General features: G+C 39.4%; 1 protein-coding gene across 4 annotated transcripts in view; it reads right to left on the bottom strand.

Moving 5' to 3' along the window:
• FSIP2 (fibrous sheath interacting protein 2) overlaps positions 1-26,069 on the bottom strand; it is a 60,104-nt gene extending 34,035 nt beyond the window's left edge. For 2 of the 4 annotated variants that reach the window (XM_039346212.1, XM_039346213.1), the window contains exons 1-16: positions 25,935-26,069; positions 23,646-23,771; positions 22,829-22,990; positions 20,428-20,517; positions 19,149-19,288; positions 16,542-16,686; positions 14,621-14,731; positions 13,292-13,433; positions 12,279-12,377; positions 11,136-11,251; positions 9,228-9,285; positions 5,398-6,192; positions 4,258-4,385; positions 4,016-4,085; positions 1,697-1,778; positions 1,398-1,434 (exon numbers count right to left, since the gene is read on the bottom strand). In XM_039346212.1, coding sequence (XP_039202146.1) covers positions 1,398-1,434; positions 1,697-1,778; positions 4,016-4,085; positions 4,258-4,385; positions 5,398-6,192; positions 9,228-9,285; positions 11,136-11,251; positions 12,279-12,377; positions 13,292-13,433; positions 14,621-14,731; positions 16,542-16,686; positions 19,149-19,288; positions 20,428-20,517; positions 22,829-22,990; positions 23,646-23,771; positions 25,935-26,042 — 2,409 coding nt within the window. In that variant the 5' untranslated portion in view covers positions 26,043-26,069. Of the gene's footprint in view, positions 1-1,397; positions 1,435-1,696; positions 1,779-4,015; positions 4,086-4,257; positions 4,386-5,397; positions 6,196-9,227; positions 9,286-11,135; positions 11,252-12,278; positions 12,378-13,291; positions 13,434-14,620; positions 14,732-16,541; positions 16,687-19,148; positions 19,289-20,427; positions 20,518-22,828; positions 22,991-23,645; positions 23,772-25,934 lie in introns of those variants that run through there. The other 2 variants (XM_039346215.1, XM_039346214.1) reach the window with 2 other exon arrangements.
• Positions 26,070-26,082: the final 13 nt, after the last annotated feature.

Raw genomic sequence — 26,082 nt, 5'->3', positions numbered from 1 at the left:
GTAGGTCTTACTTTCAGGGAAACTTGGTAGATGTTTGACCTTGATCTATATTAAGGTCAAATATGATGACATACAGGTAGTCCTTGACTTACGACTGGTTGCTAGACCATTCCAAGATATGACAGATCTCTGAAAATTTAAAGTTATGATGGTTGCATCTGCCCCATGATCATCTGATCGCATTCTGGATGCCTGGAAACCAGCTCACTTTTATAGCCATTTGCTACATCCCAAGGTTACGTGACCATGATTTTGGATGGTTTTTGCTGGTTCCCGGCATTTACTTCTGGTTTCAGACAAAAAAAAAATGGGTACAATAGATTCATTTAATGAACATTGTGTTCACTTAATCACCAATGCAAAAAAAATCATAAAATCAGATCCAGTCACATGATGATCTGTTTAACAACCACGATAATTTACAACTGTAATCCTGGATTCAATTACCAATCATAAGTCAAGAATTACTTGTTCAGGCTATTAGTGATTAGATCTCCCAAGTCCATTTTTAATCATCCAGGTGGATGGTGAATGGAGTAGCACCAGACAGATGGGATATTTAATCCTTTTAGTACAGTATTTTAGCAATCAAAATCCTATTTTCTACATCCTGGTTTTTAAACCCACTGTTGAAACAAAACCACTTGGTGCTTAGAAGAATTATATATTTATTTGATTTTTATATAGCCACCCATCTCACATTCATTCATTGATTCATTCATTTATTAAATTTATATGCTACCTATCTCACTATCCAAAGTGACTCTAGACAGCTGTTACATGACTATAAATTGCTTTAAATTTCAATTAGTAATAATTGTGCCTGAGGTAAACCTCATTGTTACGATACTGCCACTGTGCAAGCCTAGTGGCTTTAAGTTAAAAAAATAAAAACACAAAATGCGCAATATAAAACAAAAATAAAAATACATTAAGAGCCAGGCATGATCTTCTAATGTATCACCCATACAGTAGAATAAACTGGGGCTGCTCAGCATGTATAACCAATTCATTCTACAAATTGTTAAGTTTTGCTAGAATTCGCTTTGGTGAGGTTCTTTATGGGTTCCTGCCCAAGTCTACCTAACTGTACCGTAAACATTTATTTATTTATTTATTTATTTATTTAGCACTTAGCACTTATATGCTGCTTCACAGTGCTTTACAGTCCTCTCTAAGCGGTTTACAGAGTCAGCATATTGTCCCCAACAATCTGGGTCCTCATTTTACCAACCTCGGAAGGATGGAAGGCTGAGTCAACCTTGAGCCTGTCAGGATCGACCTGCTGGCAGTCGGCAGAATTAGCCTGCAATACTTCATTCTAACCACTGCACCACCACGGCTCTTACAGGTACACAGTTACCTCAAATGTATGAATGATTAATCGAGTGACCTACTTTTCCTTTGAGGCTCTCTCGAAGTGCCGATTGATCTCTGAAAGCAAAAAGTGATGGGGGAGTCAATGGAAGATAGTGGAGCAAACTACTACACCCATACATACACACACAGAGAGAGAGAGAGACAGAGATGGAGATATACAGGTACACATACACTCAGACATATATTGCCCTCCAATGAACACCCTGGCAACATGCTTCTGATCAGAATGATAAAAGAAACTTATTGGCAATTCTGGGGATTGTGGTTCAGTAATATAAGTGTTAGAAATGGATGTTTTAGGGTATCTGAGACTTACGAAGTAGAAAGCAAGCGCTGAAGATAAGCTGAGTAAGATGACTCACAATCCTCATTGTCGTGAAATTTTGTAGTCACATGCTCTGAAAGAAGGTGAATACCAGCATTAACATGCTATAATAGCAATCTAATTAATGAAAGGAGCCTTTAAATGCCAAGGTTCCCGTCACTTTAATCCACAAAACTCTAACACAACTGAATGTCAAATAAGGGGAGTCCACTAAGTCAGACATGGGATTTTGATATATAAATGGAGTAGATATGCAGCCCAACGTATAACTGTTGAAACTGAACACACTGTAGAGAGCTTAAGAATGCCTTGTTCTCTTCCACTCACCATCCCAAATGGGATTATTATTATTTGATGGAATATTTCTAGGTGGTGGTCAGCCATTCTGTCATCAAAGTGTTTTAATTTCAGAATGGACACTAAGCCAGAATCATTTTCACCATTTTACCCATCAGGACGCCACAGGCACTTCTGTTTAAGTCTGCAATACTTCCTGAAAACTGATAGCTTATCAAAGCATGGCTAATAAGTGATATTTTAATCAATGCTAATGCTAAGCTACTGGCTAGAGAAACTGTCTCACTCTTTCCTTTTAGTTCACTACAAAAGCCAGTTCCTCTTTCCCCAAAAGCAGGGGAAGCAAAACTCATTTGCCCACCATACTGGCCTATCTCCTGGCCTCACAATCCTGCAGTTTGGCTTTTTCACCCAGTTTTATCATTTGCTACTACGACGAAAAATCAGGAGTTGACCATCAGGCATTCCCACCAATGGCCACACAGATTAACAAAATGTAAAATGCAGCTGCTTCAGCAACATCACTTGCTGGTGGAAATGGAAATTCCTCTTTAAAGTCCACCAAAAGGGAGACAAGCAAGACAGAAGGACATACCAATGGCATTGACAGGTGATTATTCATATCTAGTATAGCTAGGCCTCAAGTTATAGTAGTTCATTTAGTGACCATTTGAAGTTACAATGGCACTGGAAAAAGTGACCTATGATCATTTTTCATACTTATGACCTTTGCAATATCTCCAGGGTCACATGATCAAAATTCAGACGCTTGGCAACTGACTTATATTTATGACTGTTGCAATGTCCTGAGGTCATGTGATCACTTTTTGTGACTTTCTGACAAGCAAAGTCAATGGGGAAGTTGTATTCACTCAACAACCGTGTTAGTAACTTAACAGTTGCAGTGATTCACTTAACAACTGTGGCAAGAAAGATCATAAAATGGGGCAAAATTCACTTAACAACTGTCTTCCTTAGCAATGGAAATTTTGGGCTCAATTGTGATCATAAGTTGAGGATTATCTGTAATGCCCCTTCATGAAGCAGAAATGATACTCAGAGCATATACGAGGGCAATTCGGAAATAAACCTCCATTTGAGCATGTGCAAGAAATAGGCGGGGATAACAATGCCCTTCCTATGGCACAGTCGTTCAGTAGGCAGTGAGGAAGGAAGGAAGGAAAAGGTTGTGTTGCAGTTGACTCATCCACTAGATCAAATGAAAATGAACCCTAGCACAGAAAATAACTCCAAATATGAAGTGTGTGCAGTAATACGATTCCTGTGTGCAAAAAAACTTTTGGCAGCTGCAATTCATCACGAACTGTGTAATGTTTACAGATCAAAAGTGATGAGTGAAGGTGTCCTACGTCAATGGTGTCACATGTTTAAAGATGGACGAACTGGCGTGCACGATGAGGCAAGAAGTGTCCGCCCATCTGTAGTCAGTGATGAACTCTTGCAGGAAATTGACAAAAAGGTCCTTGAAGTCCATTGATTCACTATATCTGCACTTTCTTTACACTTTTCCCAAATTTCTCGGACTGTTTTGTACGAGGTAGTGACAGAAAATTTGGGATACTGCAAGTTCTGTGCTCATTGGGTACCAAAACTCCTTTCTGAGGAGCACAAAACAGGCGGGAGATTTTTTTGCAGAAGGAATTTCAAACCTTGTAAGACATTATGACAAGTGCCTCAATTTGAATGGCAATTATGTCGAAAAGTAATGTAATGTTATAGTTTTCTAATGTGTATAATACAAGTTCTGTATCTGCGAGTGTTCGTCATTGATAACCAAATGGAGATTTATTTCCGAATTGCCCTTGTATTTGCAATTATTTTCACAGAAGGATCCTTTCAGAGAAAGGCTCGTAGGAGTGAGTTCTTTGTTTTGTAAAAAAGAGATTATCTAGATGTGGAATCACAGGCCTAATATTAAATGTCCAGCTGCTGCAGCAGGCCTGAAAAAGTGTGAATTAGTTAAACCCAGTGGAAAAATAGTTTGGCCCTTACCTGTTTTCCCCTTACTAAGTCGTCTCTTCTTCTCTGAGTGTCTTTCACGTGGTTGACTTTCTGGCTCATTCTAGCAAAATTAAAAAAGGATTTTAAAAAAATGTTATCAATGATTTGCATGCAATGGTCAGTCAGCCCAGAGTTTAAACTACTCCTCGTAGTCTACTTGCTATCTATTTAGGCCCTTCCTCAGCCCAAGCCTAGCCTCTCAGCTTTTTCAAGTCCAACAGGTGGAGTTGTACCATTAAAATTGCTTTCTTCTTTTGCTTCACTTTACAAGAGCCCTCGTTAGCAGCGTGACGAGGGGCTGCAGAATATATGGATGCTTTGCCTGACGGCTTCGATGGAGTTCGGTGAGATGGATTTGCTCCTATGGTGAAAAGCACAAGCAATAACTTGCATTTGCAAATGCCCAGAATTCAAATTTCATAGCCACCCAACTATATTACTCTGATGCAACAAATCATAATTTGGCACAGGCCAACAGAGCATCATGAAGCGCTTTGGGCCTTTCAAGTCGATGAGGACACAGCAGCATTAAAGATACCAGCAACACAATCAGAACAAGGATTGCACATTTAGATGTGTCGTCTATATCCAAGCTCATTAGCATCACTGAGACATGGTTTCTCTACCTTTAATTGGAAACAGAATGAAGTATATATAGGTGGGCCTCATTTAGTAAGCATTCAAAGTTACAATGGCACTGAAAAAGTGACCTATAAGTGGACCTCACACTTACAACTGTTCAAGTATCCCCGTGTCACAATCAAAACATGAGCATTTGGCAATGGCATATATTTACAATGGCTGCATTGCCCTGGGACTATGCGATCACGATTTGCAACCTTTCCAGCCAATTTCCCAGAAGCAAAGCCAATGCGGGAAGCCAGATTCACTTAACAACTGCATAATTGACTTAACAACTGCAATGATTCACTTAACAATCATGGCAAAAAAGGTCATAAAATTGGGCACAACTCGCTTAACAATCGCCTTGCTTGGCAACAAAAACTCTGCTTCCAATTGTGATTGTAAGTCAAGGACTTACCAGCATTTACTTCCAGTTTTTGCAAAACCACACTCACAGTGAACAATGGGTTCACACTGATGACTACTGCATTTAATTAATGACTGCTGCAAAAAACATTGTCAAATCAGATTGCTCACGCAATGGACCCATTTTATGACCGCTAATGACTGACAACCTCCATTATAGTCGCAACTCTAGCCTTCATCAGCTATGGGTATCTAATGACAGCCCCCCCTCCATGCAATGAACATTTTCTCTATAGAATTACTTTATCCTCCTGTCATTTTTTATGACTGTTTGTCTCATTTCACTCCCAGGACATGAGACTGCATCTTGAGGTAAGACTTACCACCTGAGCATGAGAAAATGTGCTTGTTGTTGCTGTTGCTTGTTCCATGTTTGCTGCTGCCACTTGAATCATAACCACCACCTGCTTTTCCATTGCTGCTCCCACACCCAGCTGATCCACAGCAGCCGGTCTTGCCACTGTTACTGGAATATCCTCCTAGTCCACAACCGGAACCACAACAGGAAGTCTTGCTCCCACATCCAACTGATCCGCAACAGGAAGTCTTGCTTCCACATCCAGTTGATCCACAACAGGAAGTCTTGCTTCCACAACCAGTGGATCCACAGCAGGAAGTTTTGCTCCCACATCTGGCCAATCCACAGGTCTTGCTCCCACATCTGGTTGATTTGCAAGTTTTGCTTCCACATCCAGTTGATCCACAGCAGGAAGTCTTGCTTCCACAACCAGCTGATCTGCAACAAGAAGTCTTGCTTCCACAACCGGCTGATCCAGAACAGGAAATCTTGCTTCCACAACCAGCTGATCCACAACATGAAGTTTTGCTTCCGCAACCAGCTGATCCACAACATGAAGTTTTGCTCCCACAACCAGCTGATCCAGAACAGGAAGCTTTGCTTCCACAACCAGCTGATCCACAGACTGATGCTCCCCCATCATTGCTGGCACATGCAGCGGAAGCAGAGGTTGGAAATTTATCTTTGCTCATTCCTGCCATGCCAGACCCAGGATTCACTGATGGGTTGTTACTGACCGCACTGCTGGTCATGGACACAACATCCTTGGTTGAAGAGAAGGAAACTTTGCTGCTGCCAGGTTGAGGAACAGCAGATTCGCCTGCACCAAAGGACAAGAAGTGGTATCTAAGATAGGAGGACTTATGAAAAGGAGAAGAAACCTACTTATTACCCTGCCAGTTTCAATGCTCATGGTGGGACTGCTCAATGCACAAGAATAAAGCTTTTAAAACTGAAATGCACAAACTAAGGCCCTGAAAATCTTGAACCCGGTATTAAATACTTCTAAAAGTTATTAGCAAATTCAAATTTTAAATATGAAAGAAAGGAAAATGACCAAGTACAAATGGGAAAGTCTTCATACTAACTATATTTTACGTTAATTAAACTTTTGAATTTAAATAAAATTAATCCAAATTTAGTTTTGTCCCAGCCCTACCAATCAGGGACCATGTATGGGCCTAATTTGAAATGTGAAGAAAAAAAATACAAATCTTGCTTGTAGACTTGCAATTGTACAATGGAGGAGGCACACTAGCTATGTTCACACTATATGCTTAATTTGGTACCTGATCTAACCCTTTGTCTGGGCTTATACAATAGATTGTACCATACGCTAACTAAATGGCCCCTAAATCATCTATCATGCTAAAGCCACAAAAACCCTAACCAGTTTAACATGTTGCAGTGAATGCAGTTGCTAAATTAGTAACTGATTTAATTTATTTATTTGATATGCTACCTGGCTCCCAGTGGTTCTAGGCAGTAAAGGATGCTCATGAATTCAGCTGCAAGATAGCAAAACATCAATGTGAATGGAGAGTGAAGGGGCAACACACAAAAAAAAGGAGAGAAATATTGGGGATAGAAGTAAATCCTGGAGGACACTCATGGCTTCCCATAGCCTCCATTCCTCTAACCTGGCTCTTTTCCGTCTTGATTTCCTTAGCCACCTCTTTTTTCTCCTCCATTTCCTCTTTATGCCTTTATTGCTCACCCAAAATCAGTGAGAAGGAAAAGTCAGGATGGCCATTTGTCCTGAACCTCAAACTAAAAAGGGGGCTCAGATTTAAATGCTAATTTTTTAAAAAAAAAAACAAACCTTGAATGTTGAGATTACCTTTTATTTTTCTACATTCTCATATTTAAATTTTATTAAGGCTAAGATCCTCAAAAGCTGGAAATGGTCTGGGCCTTTCTGCAACTTCAGGCAGGATGGCATAAACTCATGCATGTGCACACAGAGAGATAGACACACAGACACATAAACACATACACAAGCCCCTTGCTTACTAGGCAACAACTATTTTTTACAGTTTTATTGTTCATAAAAGTCTACAAAACTACAATTATATCCATCAACTTGATTTCTCAAAAGGCCTCAGGATTCAAAGAGTCACATGGGATCATCTAAAGCAGTGGTTCTCAACCTTTCTAATGCCGCGACCCCATAATTCAGTTTCCCATGTTGTGGTGACCCCCAACCACTTACACATCACCGGATGCCAGGGGCGTGGCCAAAGAAAAGGGGGAAAAAATGGTGGACTGCGTTGTTTGGCGACTCCCGTGAAATGGTCGTTCAACCCCAAATGGGGTCCCGACCCACAGGTTGAGAACCACTGATCTAAAGAGTGGGAGAGATTTGTAAGAAAATTTGCCTGAGGTGGGAATGAAATACCAGTCCTTTTTCTTGCTAAAGGCTGGATTAAATAGTGTAAGGGCAAAGTGGCCTTGAGAATCATGAAAAGATTGTCTACCACAAACTTGCATTCAACAGCAAGATTATTAATAGTGTCATTCAAGCGGAAAATTGTGTTCTCTGTGGGATATGCGATGGCCTCAGCTGCACCATTATGAATATTGTTGTTAAAGTGTGGCTAGACACCAACTCAGTTTGTTTGGGGTACGAACTTCAGTGGGAAAATATGTCATTCAGAAGGGTAAGAACAGAGTTCTCCTGCATTAAGTACTCTTTAAGGCTAACAGCTACATGTTTTATGCCCTTCCTGAGTCACAATGCAGGGTAGCGGACTGCAAAATTTTGACAATTGTAATCAAGCCACTGAAATTCAGAGATGTGGCTGGAGGGGATTCTGGAGGCTGTAAAAAGCAATTATACGTTGCCTATACAGTAATAAAAATGTAGGTTGCTCTCTGTGTTACCATTGTGTGTGATGACTTTACGTACTAAGGTGGTATATAAACACTGCAACAAAATTATTGATATATTTTAGAAATGTGTAATGGTTGCTTTTCTGCTTAGGGCCTTCAGAATTACTTGGTGGCAAACCCTCTCTGGGCTCTATGTCTGGCTCAGAGGCATTGTTGGAAATAAGTGATATTTTGCTTTGCAGTATGTTGACTTTCTATTCATTTTTTGTAAATAAAAAGAAATAAAATTAGCTAAGGCAAGAAGACTGGTAGATGCTAGGGAACTGGTCAGCAGCACAGACATGCGGGATTTTGAGCTGACCAAATGTCCCCATACTAGATCCCATGGATCTTTCCTAATAATGAATACATACCTAATATCAAACTGGAGACTCTAACCTTGAGTCTCCAGCTTGATATTCGGTATGTATTAAAGAATGAATAAAGGAATAAAAGAATAAAGGAAATTTATCAATTAAAGCAAAGACAATAAATAGGTTTCCAACAATTGCTAACCTATTGGGTGTAACAGATTCACACATTTTAACACACAAATAGAATTGCAGCCCTCAGTCACTTATCGGTCCAAGGAATTATGTCTATAGTGTCTCTAGCTTGTATATTTTATTTCTTATGATTTCATTCTAAGCATAAAAACCACAGATATCCTTGTTTTAACACACACACACACACACACACATATATATATATATATGCCTTATTCAGAGGATGACATGGACAACAATTTTTGCCATAATAGTTTTTAGTTTTCAAGGTGCCACTAGATTCAGATTTTTATCTAACTTACATCATATAGTTTGGCCCCAGTCAACTAATTTATGCACAAATTTTAGCATTGATGAAGAACTGAAACTCCCCCACTTAACAATATGTTATTACTGCAACAAAAGACGCAGAAAACTCCTCAATCTGTGCCATCTTATTTATTTTAAGTGTTGGGGAAGGAGACTGCTCACTCATTACCTGGCTCCAAGTCACGGCTTCCCTTTTGGTGAAGATCTTTCTCAACAAGCGTTTCCTGCTACAAAGTTTAAAAAATATATATATTTAAAAAGTAGGGATGAGAATATTTATTTGAATATTTCAACTTCAATTTGAACAGCTCCAATCTTACCTAACTGAGCTTAAAAGAAAGACTGAATTTGCTATGACTCCACTCTTATGTATTACAGCAGTATTTCTCAGCCTTGGCAACTTTAAGTTGTATGGCTTCAATTTCAACTTCCAGAATTCCCCAGCCAGTATGAAGGCAAAATATGTCTGTTATCCAAACTTTCATCTTGCCCTGTCATTACTATGGGCCGCCCACTATTACCTGTATGTGAGAATACATCTTTCTGCTACACACTTCCAGCTTGCTGCAAATCCCATTACAAATCACATCCCACTACTAATCTACCACATTTAATTCCAATTTAGCAACATGAGTTGTGGTGGCACAGTGGTTAGAATGCAGTATTGCAGGCTAACTCTGCCCATGGCTAGGAGTGCAATCCTAACTGGCTCAAGGTTGATTCAGCCTTCCATCCTTCGGAGATTGGTAAAAGAGGGCCCAGATTGTTAGAGGCAATATACTGACATTAGTAAACTGCTCAGAAAATGCTATTAAGCACTATGGAGTGGTATATAAGTCTAAGTGCTATTGCTATCTCCAACTCCAATTAGTTACTAGATACACCCTTCCAACATAGCTGGTCACTTCCCTGAATGTCCTTTTCATCTTGTGCTGCTGAGCTGCTATATTCTCAGCTGGTCACCAGGATTATTTTTCTTCCAGTTGATCCAATGATGGCCAATAAAGTCTCTTGGTCATCATATATTCCCCGTATTTTCTGCTAGTATTGTTCTATCCTTTAAACTCCCAAAGGGAATTATTATGTGATAACCATCTGTAACCCTTCCAGCCAGCTTCCAACAAGCAAAGAGGGGAGATCAGATTCACTTAATGACCACATGATTCACTTAACAACTGCAGTGATTTGCTTAACAACTGTGGCAGTAAAGATCATAAAAGGGGGCAAAGCTCACTTTACAACTGCCTTATTTATCAACAGAAATTTTAGGCTCAATTGTGCTCGTAAGTCAAGGACTACCTGTATTCCTTTATGAATTATTCAAGGTGGTAAACGTAACTAACACTCCTTCCTCCTCTTATTTTCCCCACAACAACTCTGTGAAGGGAACTGGGCTGAGAGAATGATAGGCCCAAAGTCACCTAGCCAGCTTTTGTGCCTAAGGCAGGACTAGAACTCACAGTCTCCTGGTTTCTAGGCCAGCACCTTAACCACTATATCAAACTGATTCTTTTGTAGATCAACTATGCTGATGCTGAACTTTTGGGGAATAGAAAATACAAGTAATCCTTGACTTATGCCCACAATGGAGCCCAAACTTTCTGTTGTTAAGTGAGACATTTGTTAAGTGAGTTTCCCCCATTTTAGGACCTTTCTTGCCACAGTTAAGTGAATCACTGTCATTGTTAAGTTAGTAGTACAAGTTGTGAAGTGAATCTGGATTCCCTATTGACTTTGTTTGTTAGAAGGTTGCAAAAGATGATCACGTAACCTTGGGACACTGCAACCGTTATAAACATGAATCAGTTGCCAAGCATCTGAATTTTGATCACATGACTATGGGGATGCTGCAATGGTTGTAAGTGTGGAAAACAGTCACAAGTCACTTTCTTCAGTGCTGTTGTAACTTTGAACAATCACTAAGTGAACTGTTGTAAGTTGAAAACTACCTGAATATGCAAAGGTAAGGAGATTAGCCAGATTAACACTGGATATTCTTCTAAATCAAGGCAAGATAGAAGCGGCCATTTAGGGGCTTCGCAGTGCAGACTTTTCCTTTTCACCAGACACATCTTACCTCTGCAATACTGGCAAATTTCCTTGGGATCAGTTCGGAGCTAGGCAGATGGATAGATTTTGCATCACTTCTTTCTTTGGAAAGTGATATCTGGCTCCCAGGCATCGTCACATCACCTGGGATGTGGGGAGGAAGAGATAGAACTGAGCAATCAAATTTTGGAGTTATGAAACCCACGCTTACCTCTGGTGCTTCTAACCAAAGGAGAGGTTTGCTAGATATTTCAGAAAACTAGTAATAGTATTGCTAGATACAGCCTATAGCCAGAGTCTTTTCCCAGCACACAGACCACCTTTGTGCTTTAGGCCAAGTGAAGGACAAGAGCAGGAACAGAGATCACTTTGTTTCTTCAAGGGCTTGCTGAATGAAGGGGAGGGGGTATTTCTCTTTTTCCCTACCTGAACGGAAGCTGAGTGAGCATCCAGTAGAGAAAAACAGATTGCTATGGATAGTTTTGGGTGGACAAATGGGAATGCCAAATGTATATGACTGCGCTTGCATATTATACGAAGTGAAAAGGTGACTTACTTTGGCTTTGTACATTTTATGAAAACAGTCATTTCGTTGGTATATCATCATTTATGGATTAATAGCCATTTAATCCGATTACCAGATCAGCTCCATTTCTGGATTGGCAGAGAACTACACTGAACCAACAACTAACTCAACAACTTGGGTTCATATAAGCTAAGGCACAAACTTTCCAGGTTTAGACAGGTGAATGCAGCCACTGGGTTTGTAGCCTCCTTCATTGTTTCTTTGGCCAGCTTAAAAGCACCCATTCATACTGTTACTTAATGAATCAAGAAAGGTAATTCATCCTACCCAGGCTACTTCAGTCAACGCCTTTCTTAAATTTGACTATAGACAAAATTTCTAAAAAATATGGTGATTCGAGATATTGATATATTTTAAACATAAGGTGTGTTCCTACTGCCCATACATGTTCATTTTCTGCAATTCTGACCTACAGCGATCCTTCACTCAACCTTTGTAATAAAACTGTTATACCCTTAGCTTTGAACTATTTTTTCCCTATATTTTTCATTTCACTGATTCTCCTGAAAAGTGGTTCTCATTCCAGACCCCAGACCGACTATTCCAGCCCAATCTTTTTTCTTGCATCACAGAACTGAAAAGTACCTTTGGAAAATTGTGTTTCTTTATCAGGGAGACTTGTTGATGCATTCTCCAGCTCCATAGCATCACTAATGTCTTCTATACTTTTCTTAGAGGGGGATTCTTAGAAAAAAAGATCAACATTAAAGTAGAAAATACATACATCAAAGCAAAAAAAAAATCCTGATGGAATTTGCAATATCAGAGAAGATGACTCTAGAGATTTCCATATTAATTTGTCTCACACAACTACTGGTGATGATTACTAGTGAGAGTGACCATCGTTGTTCTATTAGCAGCATCCATCTGTTGCTTATCAAACATGTCTACAGCCTAAGGACTCATCTTCGCAACCAGCTCTTGGACCAGCAGAATACTATGCCAGCATAAAATTTGCTGTCTCAACTGGCAATCACTAACTGGCATAATTGCAATAGTGGGAAATGTTGCTATTCTTATTTACAGTGGAAAGGGCACATTAAAGAAAGGGTTTGGTTGATTATCCTATCTTGGTTGTCTAGGCTTCCACCAAGTGGGAAACCACTTTCCTTAATATGAAGTTAGTGGAGATATGACTTTTGACCTCTGGTTCTATGCAAGGATTTTGCATAGGTTCATTCCAAGGGAATCTGACCACTAGCTGATAGCCAGTGACAGTAGGTAGTGCTATTCCTGAAGAGCATTCAACCTATGTTCAAAAAGAGCTTAATACACATTTAGCGCTATTCCACAATAGTGATATACTAATATGAAGAAGGAGCCCACCTATCAGCTGATAGCCTTCTTCTGCACACAGATTTAGCATTATTTCCAAAGAGCGCTAATTCATTGTTGAACAGCAATTTATAATCTTGGGTAGGGTTGCACCATGAAGGGCTAGAGAGGCAGCCAATTCTCTCACTCACTTAGTACACAACCCCCACCGCCATCATAGCTGATCAACTGATCCAAATCTTTTCAATATTGGCTGCAATTTACTGATGGATCAATGGAAGCATATAAGGAAAAAGGACAAGCAGCCATTCCAATTCACTTACCATCTTTTTTATCTGATGAGCTCTGGTCTTCAAGGGTGCTTGTGGGGAAGATTTTGGAGGAGGGCAATAGGCCCTCTCTTTGGAATCGCGCCTGCAGTTTCATCAGGTGGTGTGCCATTTTCTTCTCTAGCATGACTTGTTTCTAAGTAGACCAAGAGGGGAACCAACAATTATTCAAAGTATCTCCCAAGAGGTCTAAGAAAAGGACCAATGGCTAAGGTGAGGGAAATAAGAATAATGGTAATGAGCAGGGAGAACCAGAGATCCAACTCTGAAGACAAATCTGATGTGATAGGCATCACCGAGAAAATTCAGGAATAAGAGCATGGAAATGCTCTTGAAAGAACTTGGGTTAGAAAAAAATGAGAGAGGAACAGAAGCTATATTGTGGAAGGAGTTTGTTACAGACCACCCAAGCCGGCTGAAGATACAAATGTGGCTTTTCTGTATCTAATGACCAGGCTTTCAAAGAGACACACAATAGGGATAGTAGGGGATTTAAGTTACCTTGGTATTTGCCAGGAATCTAATTCTGCTAAGAATCAAAGGACCAACAAATTGTTGTCTTATCTCATGAACAACTCCCCAGGAGAGTATGGAGAGAACAATTACTTTACCTGACCTTTCCAAGTCAGGTTCCCCCCTCACCCAGATTCTGTAGTAATACATTTTTTCTAACTAGATGCAGAACTTTTCATTTCTTGCTGTTAAATTCCATCCTATTCATTTAGGCCCACTGCTCATTTGTCCAGATCTGAAGGAGAAGAGTGGCAGAACCTGGGGTGGGGGTGGGGGCAGCAGAGTTAAAAGAAGAATCAGCCTAGAATCCCCACACAGTCACAAGTGAACTAAGTCCACCCCCCCCCGTGAATTCCATTTACCCTTATCTAACCCCCAAGCAGGTGTTAACCATTAGTGTGAGAAGATTCTGGTGCATAGCATGATTAGCAATAAATTAGTTCAATTGGACCTTCACATGTGGACCTGATCTTTCACAGCAGACAAGATCTTTTTAAACCTTTTCTCTAAAGGAGAGGACCCAGCCTTCCCAGCTTTGTGTCACCTTCAAACGTTGTGACTTAAACATTGCAAACTGGTGGCAAGGCTTTTCAGGGCCAAAATGCAGTTGGAGGACCACATTTACATCCCTGTGGATTAATAGGCTCATTTTAGTTTGATTCAGCTTGCAGAAGGAATATCTTGATTTATATCTGGGAATACCCTAAGAGAACATGGCAACACACCCCAGACTGAGCAGAATTTGACTATTAGGAGGCCCTATAGCTATTTCATGACACGATGACACTCTTGTTCCTTGTAGCAACTCACCCGTTTCAGTTTATCTTCCTTGCTTTTCCGTTGCTGTTCTTCAATCCTCGCTTCTCGTTTAACATCATCACCAATTTTTATTAAAAGTGACATTTCTTTTTTTTTCCATTCCTGAAAACCAAAAAAATGAGCTATTGGTTGCTTTTTCTCTCTGATAATTCAAGATAGTTGTTACTGGTTTTTGGTATGCTTTCAGACAGTTTAGTAATAATCTTACCTAACAATACCTATCAGATTTATTGGATTACAAGTCCTACATAGTGTAGTCTGGCTAGAATTTAGGACTTGTATAGGATAGCGGTTAAGGTATCTTTGATCTACTTAGAACAGTGATATTGCAAGACTTGAAGACAGCTCCATAATTTTCCTTTTGCTTAAAATTTGCATATTACTACTTATTTTTTTAAATATGTATTGTTCTAAGGTTGAGCACTCTCTTAATTGAAGAGACCATAACTCTGAAACCAAGGAGGGTCCATCATTAGCCACATCCTGAAATGGTTTATTTGTTATTTAAATAAAAAATGTTAGCAGAGCCAGAGTGAAAAGTGATGAACAATCTGGCAAGCAACCAATCATGTGCTTCTAATGTTAATCCCCCAGATGTCAACGCTACTAACATTGGATGTTCTTGCTCTGACAAAATATGCAGAGCTGTGTGGTATTTTTAGAGTTAACTCAGATGATGCTGGGAGGGGAGAAGAAAGAATGTATGTGGGTAATTATATTAGATAAAAATCCTGCTACTGCACCTTTGGCCTTCAAACTAATAGGAGAACGTGATTTATGACAGCAAATCAAGGGAGGGAACATGCTGGCAAAATATGTGCTCAGGGGAGGGGAATTTAGATCTTAGCATCCCTCATTCATGCCGTGAGGACATTTTGTTACATGAATAAAAGACTTTTTAGGATAAACAATGCCTGGAAGTTCTTTGAAGTGTTTCATTAGTTGGAACCTTGACACCAGGTCACTAAGCTTTTCACAGAGAAAAATCCATGGTTACAAGGAAGAAAAACATCAGGTCTTCCCAATGCTCAACACCAGAGATGGCAAACCAATGACACACCATGACATTTTGGGTGTGTCAGCCAATAACAACTCTTCTTGAAAGCATGCCCCTTTGTGGAGGCTGTAGAGGTCATACGAATATGTGTGACCTGTGGATCCTCTGGAAATCATGCAAGAGGGATGTGTTCTTGTGTGGCTCTGCAGCCTCTGAAAATTGCATGAGAACGAAGCATGCTTTCAAGTGGTTTTTGGAGGCTGAGAGGCCACACAAGAGCATTTTCTGCTTCAAGAACAAAGGCCTCATGCAATGTGGAGCAGCCTCAGTGCTGCTGCCAAGTGCCACTGTTCAAAGGTGGCCTAGATGGGGTGGGGTGGGGGGTGGAGATAGAGAATTGTTTCTCTTTTGTTTAGAGGCTGGGTGACATGTCAACAAAATCAAGGTAGACATTTTCCATATTTTTGACATAAAAAGTTCACCATCATTGCCCGACACCAAGACAATGAGTAGAGCAAAGGACATTGAGATGGTTTGTCTACAAGAACACCCACACTTAAGTCGTTTGAAAAACGGGGGATAGGTGCTCTTTTAAGACTAGCCACTTTTGTTTTTATCACAAGCTTTTGTGCTTCAGAGCATAGTATTTTTAAAAGCAGTAAGTTAGGGTGCCACAAATTCCTTCAAGGAAATTTTTGCTCCAAAGGAAAACGTGGCTATCTCTTGGAAAACATAAATCATTGGTGAATTATGGAATTTTGTAGGCTGAGTTATTCCATTTGATAAGTCAGTAAGGATTTCCTTAAAAAGCAGACTTAAAAACAAACATTGAATGCATATGCAATGTCATAAAACTTCCAACATGCAGCATGGCTGGTATATGAGCTTTTCCTATCCCTTTCTGCCACATATTACCTCTTCCATTTTCTTACGAAGCAGAAGCTGCTTTCTCTTCTCAGCCCCCTGCTTCTTTTTGTCGTCTTGAGCCAAGCTGAGGCTACGGTTCTCTTCTGCAAGCTCTTCAAGTTTTTCCAGTTCTTGGTTGATTAGCTCTAAATACCTTTATTTTTTAGAAAAGAAATATGAAGAATTAAAAGTTTAGAAATGCCTATCTGAGATTCAAACTACATTCACTTCTCTTAGATTTTGGAATATATTCCTGGGCTGTGGTAGAGAGTAAAGAAGATGGCCTTGAGGGACATTGTATCAGTTACTATGGCAACGAGTAGATAAACATTCTTTAGACCTGTATGAGAAGGGAGAGTTACATAAACCTCTCAGACAGACAATCCCTAATTCACATGATATATAAGAAAAGGAGAAGGGGAAGCAGATTCATACTTGCCAGATTTTGTTACTATATTCAATCTTAAAAGTAGTGTCAGGTCTACATGGGGTTTGTTTCTTGATCTGGTCCACTTTGCAGGGCTGACAGATACCAACATAAGAGAAAATTTGTAGCTTATCAAGAATGTGGGGTCATTGGTGCTCTTTGAACTTGGCTGTTTTCTTGACATATCAGTGCACCAAGGACCCCACAAATGTTCACCCTAAGTGGGCAGATTGGAATATGGACAACATATGGAGGGATGTATCACAAAACAGCAGCCCTTTGACCAATCATCATTGGCTCCCTCTCTACTCCCCAGTAGTTGCTCAGTTGATAATTTTCTTTTCCAGATCATGCAAACCTACCTCAAAAAGTGGGTTGGCCTGAAAACATCCACATAAGGTGATGCTTGAAGCCAATGCTTTAACTCTTTTTTAAGATTATTTTTATTTTTAAAATATCAGGTTAAGCACTGAGCCTAATGGTTGCCCCAAAAAAAATGTGCTAGGGGCTTGTCTGGAAGGATAATTCTATTTTCTGCAAAATTTAAGAGAAAACAAGTATACAGTATCTACTCTTTGTGCTGGTCACCAATGGAAACTCCTTTCCACAACAACATTATTTCCCCCCATTAGTCATCCGTTTAAAACCAATCCATGACTGCTCCATGGTATTGCTGTGCTCTGAAGCTGGTAGAAATGAAGACAAAGGGTGTTCATCCTGTCCCCCTAAGAAAGTGTTTCCCAACGTTGGCCACTTTAAAATATGTGGGCTTCAACTTCCAGAATTCTGGCTGGAATTCCCCATACTAGCTGGGGAATTTTGGGATCTGAAGTCCACATATCTTAAAGTTGCTAAGGTTGGAAAACACTGCCATAGGGGACTAAGGGGGACTTAAAAGAATGGTATCATATCAATTATCATATCTTCTAAGCTACCAGCAGCCCTCAAGTCTGAGATTTGAAACTATTCTTTTGACCTTTACCTTGCTAATACAATACCGTGATTACCTTCACAAATACTTACTTATGGTTATAGCCTTTCTGCACTTCTAAGCGCTATCTACTGTAGCTCTCCTTAAATCAGAAAGTAATTCTTTGCTATCCCATTGCTGGGGCTCTGATTTGTATCTATAGTTTTTCTACCAAGCCATTGCTTTGATTCTAGATGGATTATCTGAGGCAAAGGTATTGGTTTATCATTCTAATTTTGCTATCCCTCCTATTCTAAATGCATTGGCTAGTAATTAGAATTGAATGATTGAGGCTTTATTTGTTTGTTGATAAGAGAAAAAATGATACATGGAAAGAAGAGCTCTTTTGTTGAAATATCAGAGATGGGGATACATTTGTACTTCTTTTGATGAAGGGGGAAATAATTTCTTTATATATCTTTATTCCTTATTTTTTCTTTTTCTCTGTACTTTTTATTTTTTATACTTTTTATATTTTTCTTAGTTTGTGTTTTTTAGCTTTGTATTTGTAAACTTTAATAAAAATTATTATTAAAAAAAGAGGACAATGATGATAAGAACTGTGTATATTTAGTGCAAAGAAGGAAAAGCTAAGAGGAGACATGATAGCAGTTGTCCAATACTTAAAGGATGGTCACAGAGAAGGACTGGGAATTCATTCTGTGTACTGCCTGAGGGTAGGAAAAGAACCTTAGCTTTACAGAGAGAGATCCAAACTCAAAATATGGAGGAATTTCCTGGCTATAAGAATTATGAAGCAGTCGAATAGCCTTTCTCCCAGAGTTGCAGGTGATTTATTACTGGAGGCTCTCAAACAAACATCAGGCAGCCGTTCACCTGCAATGGTCAGAGGGTTGCTGCAGGGCTTGGACTACAAGAGTCTGTGATTCTATGATATCCCATGGAAATGGGAAAGGGATGGGGATTTTCCTACATAGACCAAAACACACAAGAGACAGTTTTCTGCGTAGAGGTGAAAGGTCAGGTGTTGCAAAAAAAAAAGAAAAGAAATAATAATATTAATGCCCCTAGAAAGAGATGCGATGCCAGAGTGCTGATTCTCAGCACAAATTCTTTTCAAGGAATTATCCAGGATCAGCTCTACCATTAAGCAAATTGACACAATTACCTTGGGCAACATTTACTCAGGGAATGCAGCAAAGTATGGGAAAAGAGAACTGCATGTACAAATGCCCATCCTCTCTGTTGCATTCTTTACCTGTTCCTCATTACAGTCTCTTGCTCCTGTATTGTAGGTCTTTCTTCTTTCAATAGCCAGTCTCGGTATTTTGAGGTTTCTGCAGCCTCTGGAAGAACATGAGTGTCTTGTAGCTTGGTGACTTGTTTCTCCAGCATTTTCTGGTAATCAGGTAGGAAACAAAAAGTGTGTGATGATATTAAGAGTTTATGCAAGATGCTGCCACCATTTTGACATTACGATAATACTACATAATAGCCTGGCTTGGGACCAAGGAACTTTTATGGTGTAATTCTCCATAGCTTGAACAATATTGCTAAGAACTAAACACATGGCACAACATAGGAGAACAAACCCATCAGAACAAGATTCAGTAGTCCATCTGCATTTAAAAGACAAAAGCCATTCTTTCAAAGACAGCAAAGTTCACGTTTTGGACAGAGAGGACCGCTGGTTTGAAAGAGGGGTCAAAGAGGCCATCTATGTCAAAATTGAACAGCCCTCTCTCAACAGAGGGGGAGGGATACAACATCATCTATCTCCAGTCTCCACACAGTCCTTTCAGCAGTTCCAAGAAGGCTCCACACCCATTTGCACTACTCAGGTGACCCTGACAACACAGATAAGCCTCCAGGTAGACTCAATGACTCTCCAAAGGAATGCAAATGACCAACTGTCTGCAAGGAATATAAATCCTTCCATTCCCCACCATCCAGTAAGAGATGAAGAAGCTTCTTGAATAAGAAGCAAAATGTCTTCCAAGAAAAAACAAGGAAGTCCAGTTGCCTCGTGAAAAAGCATCTTTGGGTCTATAAATGATACTTTTGTCTTTGAAAATAGAAAGACACCTCTATACCCACACCAAGATTACAACCTACTAACTACCTTCCATACAATGCACAGTTTCACTGCAGAAATCACTGCCAGCATGAGTGATGAAAACAACCAATTTGGGTGATTTTAAAATGAACAGATTCATCAGATCTTCAATGGCTACCAATACTGATAGCTGTTTATTAAGTTTTGAATTATAGGCAGCATGCTTTATATATTAGTTTCTAGATAACCTGCAGAAGTCAAAAATGAGTATTACTATTTAATCAAAGGTGATGAGGTTCCCAAATGCGCCTAGAAAGTGGGATCAGATGAACTGTGGCTTTGATCCAGCCGCACTCTTCCTGTGCTCCATACCAGCTAGATTTTCTGAATAGTACATACTCAATGGATACTAAAGCAAGAAATTATATTTGCAATATTCTTGTTAGCACAGGAGGAAACTTCAAGTGGTTCCAGAACTTACTTGTTCTCTTAGGTAGTGTTTTTCAAACTCCAGCTTGCGGGAGGTCAAATACTGTCTATATTCATTAAATTCCTTCAGGGTGCACACAACCTAAGTAACAAAAGGTGGAGCAGCTTGTATTGAGAAGCTTACCAAGCCAGTTTAATGCTTATCATTGCAGCAACATCAGAAATAAAAAAAGAGAAGCCTAATCCAAAATGTATCTAGGTCTTGCTTCTGATAAATACATTTAATGTGTTTGTCTAAAAATATCAGTCTTATTTTCTTAATATATTTTGTATGCCTCTCTCTACTTCCTAGTCCAATGAGAGACTCCAGAGGAGTTTCATGAGGTGGTCTAGGAACCATTGTTAATATTGGAAATTGACCGTGATTAGGAAATATGTGATTATACATATTTAATGTGTGTATACTAATAAATGCAGAATATAATGAAAATAAATGTTCCCAAAATGTCTGAAAAAGGTGTATCATTTTAAGCATTTCTTTATTAAACTCTGACCTTGAAAATACAGATAATCCTTGACTTACAACCACTTGTTTAGTGATCGCTTGAAGATACAATGGCACTGAAAAAAGTGATTTATGACCGTTTTTCACCCTTATGACTGTTTTTCACCCTTATGGCTATTTCAGCATTCTCTGGTCACATGATCAAAATTTGGTTGCTTAGCAACTGACTTATATTTATGATGGTTGCAGTGTCCCAGGGGGTCACGTGATCACCTTTTGCAACCTTCTGAAAAGCAAAGTCAATGGGGAAGGCAGATTGATTTAACAACTCTGTTACTAATTTAGCAACTGCAGTGATTCACTGAACAACTGTGGCAAGACAGGTTGAAAAATTGAGCAAAACTCACTGAACAATTGTCTCACTTAACAATGGAAACTTTGGGTTCAGTTGTGGTCAAGGACGACCTGTGGCTAGGTTTAGTTGGAATTTAAACAATCTAATAGTGCATAGAACCATATTCTGGAATCTGGCTTTCCCATTGACTTTGCTTATCAGAAGGTTGCAAAAGGTGATCCTGTCACCCTCAGAACACTGCAACCGTCATAAATATAAGTCAGTTGCCAAGCATCTGAATCATATTCTGGAATCAGAATATGTTAATACTATATATTTACACAGGTAGCTTAAGGCATAGCTATATGATAAAGTTCATGGACAGTTTTACAGATGTGCTACTACCAGGGGAAGGCAACCTTGGCTCTTTTATGACTCGTGGACTTCAACTCCCAGAATTCCTAAGCCAGCCATGCTGAGGGGAAAGGGAGAGGTTTCCAAGCTGAGCCATGCTGGCTCAGGAATTCTGGGAGTTGAAGTCCATGAGTCATAAAAGAGCCAAGGTTGCCTACCCCTGTACTATACCAATGGACTTATATTTTTAATGGACTATTCAGACCCGCCAAATGTCATTTAGTATTTGCAACCATTATGATTACATGCACTGTTATGTCACAGATTGTTAGAGATTGAGGGGTCATTAAGTTTATCAAATGTTCTGTTCAGGAGTCCAATACCACTGAAAGGCACTAGGATTTTTCCTCAGGATGCTAATATAGAGAATAGAACTTATTGTGGCTTAAGACATTAGCTCTAGACTTGGATACTCCTTTTAAAGGCAGCAATCATCATTTTTGTGCAAATTAACATGAATCATTCAGTGATCAAAAAATGGAAAGGGAAAGGGAATTGAGTTGAAATGAAGAATGCAGAATGAAGAAAGGTTCTTTGAAAAGGCGAATGAACATGTCCCCACCCATTTATGTATTTGCATGGCATTCTGGGTCAAATTAAAAATATCTGAAACCAATGTGAAATATATCCATACGTCTAACATTAACAGAAAATAACTTTGATTAAAACATGTTGTTTTTCAAAATCATTGAGTGAAACATACCAAAATCCATAAAGTGCTCAGCACAAGCCACAAGTGTGCTGGTCATTTGTGCTGAGCATAAGTGATATGAATAAGAGATATGGACAAAATGCCTGCAAATAACTAAGCATCAACTTACATATTGTTTTCAATCTCTAAGCCCTGAATACCTGTTGAGTATGTCAGAATTGGGAAAAAATAGGCTTGGATGTATTGGTATGTTTTTTGCATCTGTTTGCAAGATTATTGCAATGAATCCTACACAAGGTCCAATTTGAGTCTTGAGTCTTGACAAGGAAAGTCTATTTTTCCAGAAAATATGTAGACACTGAAGGCACCCACTGATAGCAGCTCCAAGTCCAAAGTTTGTATTTAACATCACAGATAGACTTTGGAATAAGACTGTTTAACTGTGATATATATCACTGTTCAGTTCAGGGTCTAATTTTTCTTCTACCATGTTACTGATTGTTGCTTTAATAACTTTAATAGTTATTGCAGAATGGAAACAAACTTACTTTATTTTTATCAGTGATCAGGCCAGATTTTTTCAGTCTTCGGAGATTGTCTTTACGCTTGTAGTAAGCACGCAGGTGGGGGTCATGAAGACTTTTGTATTTGGGGGCCATGATCTTACAGTACGGATCACTCAGATCAAAAGTAGCTGATGGCTGATAAAGCTGAAAGAAACACAAAAGATTGATGAGAACAAAGAAAGAAGGCATCCCTCAAAACCTATTGGGACTCCCCTCTGGAGAAAGCACCATGACTAATCTACCAGTGGCTTGAAAAGTTACTAAGTCACTAAGAAATATTAGGAAATGTTATGCTAGGAAAGAGCCTATGAAAAAAATTACATATAAAAGCATGCCACAGAGTCCTTCTTGAGGGAGATGGGTGATTTAGAAATAGATAGATTTAGATAGATAGATAGATAGATAGATAGATAGATAGATAGATAGATAGATGGATGGATGGATGGATGGATGGATGGATGGATGGATGGATGGATGGATGGTTGGATGACAGACAGACAGACAGACAGACAGACAGACAGACAGACAGACAGACAGATAGAGTATTCCCACACTGGTTTTTACTAAGAAAGGTAGCTTCAAGAGAAATTGCCAGAAATCAGAAGAATTAAGAGTTCTTTCCCACTTCTATTTCTGAATTTCTTTCTCGGGATGGTTTTAGTTTTTTAAAAATAACACTGGGACACTTCTACAAGTTTTCATGCAACATGCCCCATAAAAACGGTTTCTTGTTCCATTCTTTTGTGTTTTGTGTCCACAACATTCCATGGAAAGCAGAACTGAGATAGTCTCTCTTCACCTTTTCACCCAAGTTTGTTCTGTAGAACATGGTATTGGAGCCAGGCAGAAATGGGATCTTGGTGAAAAGTGGCATGTCCAGAATTTGGTTGGGTCCCACAACTGGCATCTGTTTCCCAGGACCCAACTAGAAGAGAAAAAAAAAACACGCAGAGGAAGCATGTTATTCATTATCTGTTTTCCATAACTCAACAAGCAGCAGTAATTTGCTTCAGTAGCTTTTTAAGATCTCCAAGAATATACACAATATTTGATCCATTAGGTTTGATTTGGTCTCCCCTTCCAAGCCAGGGTTTGTTTGTTTTCTTGCTTGTTTGTTTATTGAATTTATTTTCCATCAATCTTGTGGTTCTGGTGACTTTGAGCAGTTTACATAAAATAAAACCCACAAGCATTCAACAATTATATGTTATGCCGCTTGCATAATAATAGTGTTACATATGTCCTCCTAGGGCCTTCAAAACTGTCTGCACCATTGCATTCTGGATCAATTGTACCTTCCGAATGCTCTTCAAGGGTAGCCCATGTAGACGGGATTGCAATAATCCAAGTACAAGATGACCAGAGCTAAGTGCAGAGCCTCACATCTAGAAAAGAGTACAATTGGTGTACTGCACAAAGTTGTGTGAGGGTCTAAATTCTATGACTGCCACCTGCTCTTCAAGCAGGAGTCATGAGTCTAGGACAGGGGTAGGCAACCTTGGCTCTTTTATGACTCATGGACTTCAACTCCCAGAATTCCTGAGCCAGCAGGAATAGCTGGCTCAGGAATTCTGGGAGTTGAAGTCCATGAGTCATAAAAGAACCAAGGTTGCCTACCCTTGGTCTAGGAGAACCCCCATGTTGCACACTGGGTTTAGTTGAGGTAGTGCCACCCCATCCAGAACTAAAGATGATAAGCCTCTGGATTGCCAGGCTCTGCATATCCACAGCCACTCCATCTTACCAGGGTTCATTTGAAGCCTGTTGTCCCCCTTCCAGGCCCCCACAGCCTCTAGGCTCCACAAGTTTTCAGAACAAAACTGTATTTACTGCATTTTTTTCATTTCATTCATCTTTTCTCCAGGAAGCTCAGAGAGAATCCAATTTTTCCTTCTCATACATTAACTTGGCTATTGGGACTTTATACATTTTGATTATTTTTACATATTTTTTAACATGCCCTATTTGTCTGGAAAAAAAATCTTTATTTCTTAGCCCCAAGTAAACTCCATTATATTTATTTCTTTTACATAAATAAATATTTCAGGGGAATTTACAGACATCTTTCTTGACTTCTGACAGACACCAAGGCTCGTCTAATTTTTTTAACCTGTTCAGTTGTTTTAATTAAAGAAATAAACATAAAATCTAAAATGCATCAATACAACACCCTTCAATATGAGAAATGAAGTATACTACATAAATATCATTGTACAGAAATATACTGCATTAAACCAGAAGATGGAATAATAGATGGTTAGATTTAATATATTAAAGGATTGAGCTTGTTCTATATTGGTGTTTTTATTTATTCAATTTCTATAGCTTCTGATCTATTTTATTATTTATTTTTAGTTTCTTCAAACATCACTTACTTACTTACTACTTTGTATATTCTTTTTGATCATATTAACAGCTCTGACTGTTTTAGGCCATCTATGTCAAAATTGAACAGCCCTCTCTCAACAGAGCAGGAGGGATCTGACATCATCTATCTCCAGTCTACAACACAGTCCTTTCAACAGTTCAAAGAAGGCTCCACACCCATTTGCACTACTCAGGTTACCCTGAAGACACAGATAAGCCTCCAGGTAGCTTTAACAACTTGCTAAAAGAATACAAATGAACAGCTGTCTGCAGGAGTATAAATCCTTCCATTCCCCACCATCCAGTCAGATCTGAAAAAGTTTCTTGGAATAAGAAGTGAAACATCTTAAAAGAAAAACAAGTAAGTCCAGTTGCCTCTTGAAAAAGCATCTTTGGGATAACTATGACCTGGATGACTAAGAATCTCCAGTAGATTGGTCTGAGCTACTTACCAAAAGGAGAACTAGAATACGTAAATAGAATAAGCCCTAAGTTTATACGGAGAGTCAATTTGGTGTAGTGGTTAAAGCATCAGGGTAAAAACCAGTTCATGAGTTCTAGTCCCATCTTAGGCATGAAGCCAACTGGGTGACCTTGGTCCTGTCACACTCATCCCTAGGAAGCATCCACATTTCTTAAAAGTTGCCAAGGTTGAGAAGAAACACTGTCCCACTGCAATAAAGAGAGTTGGTTCAACTGCAGTTTTTCCTCCCGCACTTACTTCTATCACATCCTCTTCAGGTTCCATGGCCTCAAGTGCCGTCCGGGCACTTTCTGTTAAGTAATGTCCCATGGCTGCCTTTAGGACCCCTGGGTTGGGGTACGTCATCTTGATGGTTCACGGTGAGCTGCTGCCCTTGCAGGACATA

This window comes from Crotalus tigris, unplaced genomic scaffold (genome assembly GCF_016545835.1).
Source record: "Crotalus tigris isolate CLP2741 ecotype Arizona unplaced genomic scaffold, ASM1654583v1 scf7180000017987.690289119674:8195010, whole genome shotgun sequence".
NCBI lineage: Eukaryota > Metazoa > Chordata > Lepidosauria > Squamata > Viperidae > Crotalus > Crotalus tigris.
This window is presented reverse-complemented; position numbering and strand designations above follow the sequence as displayed.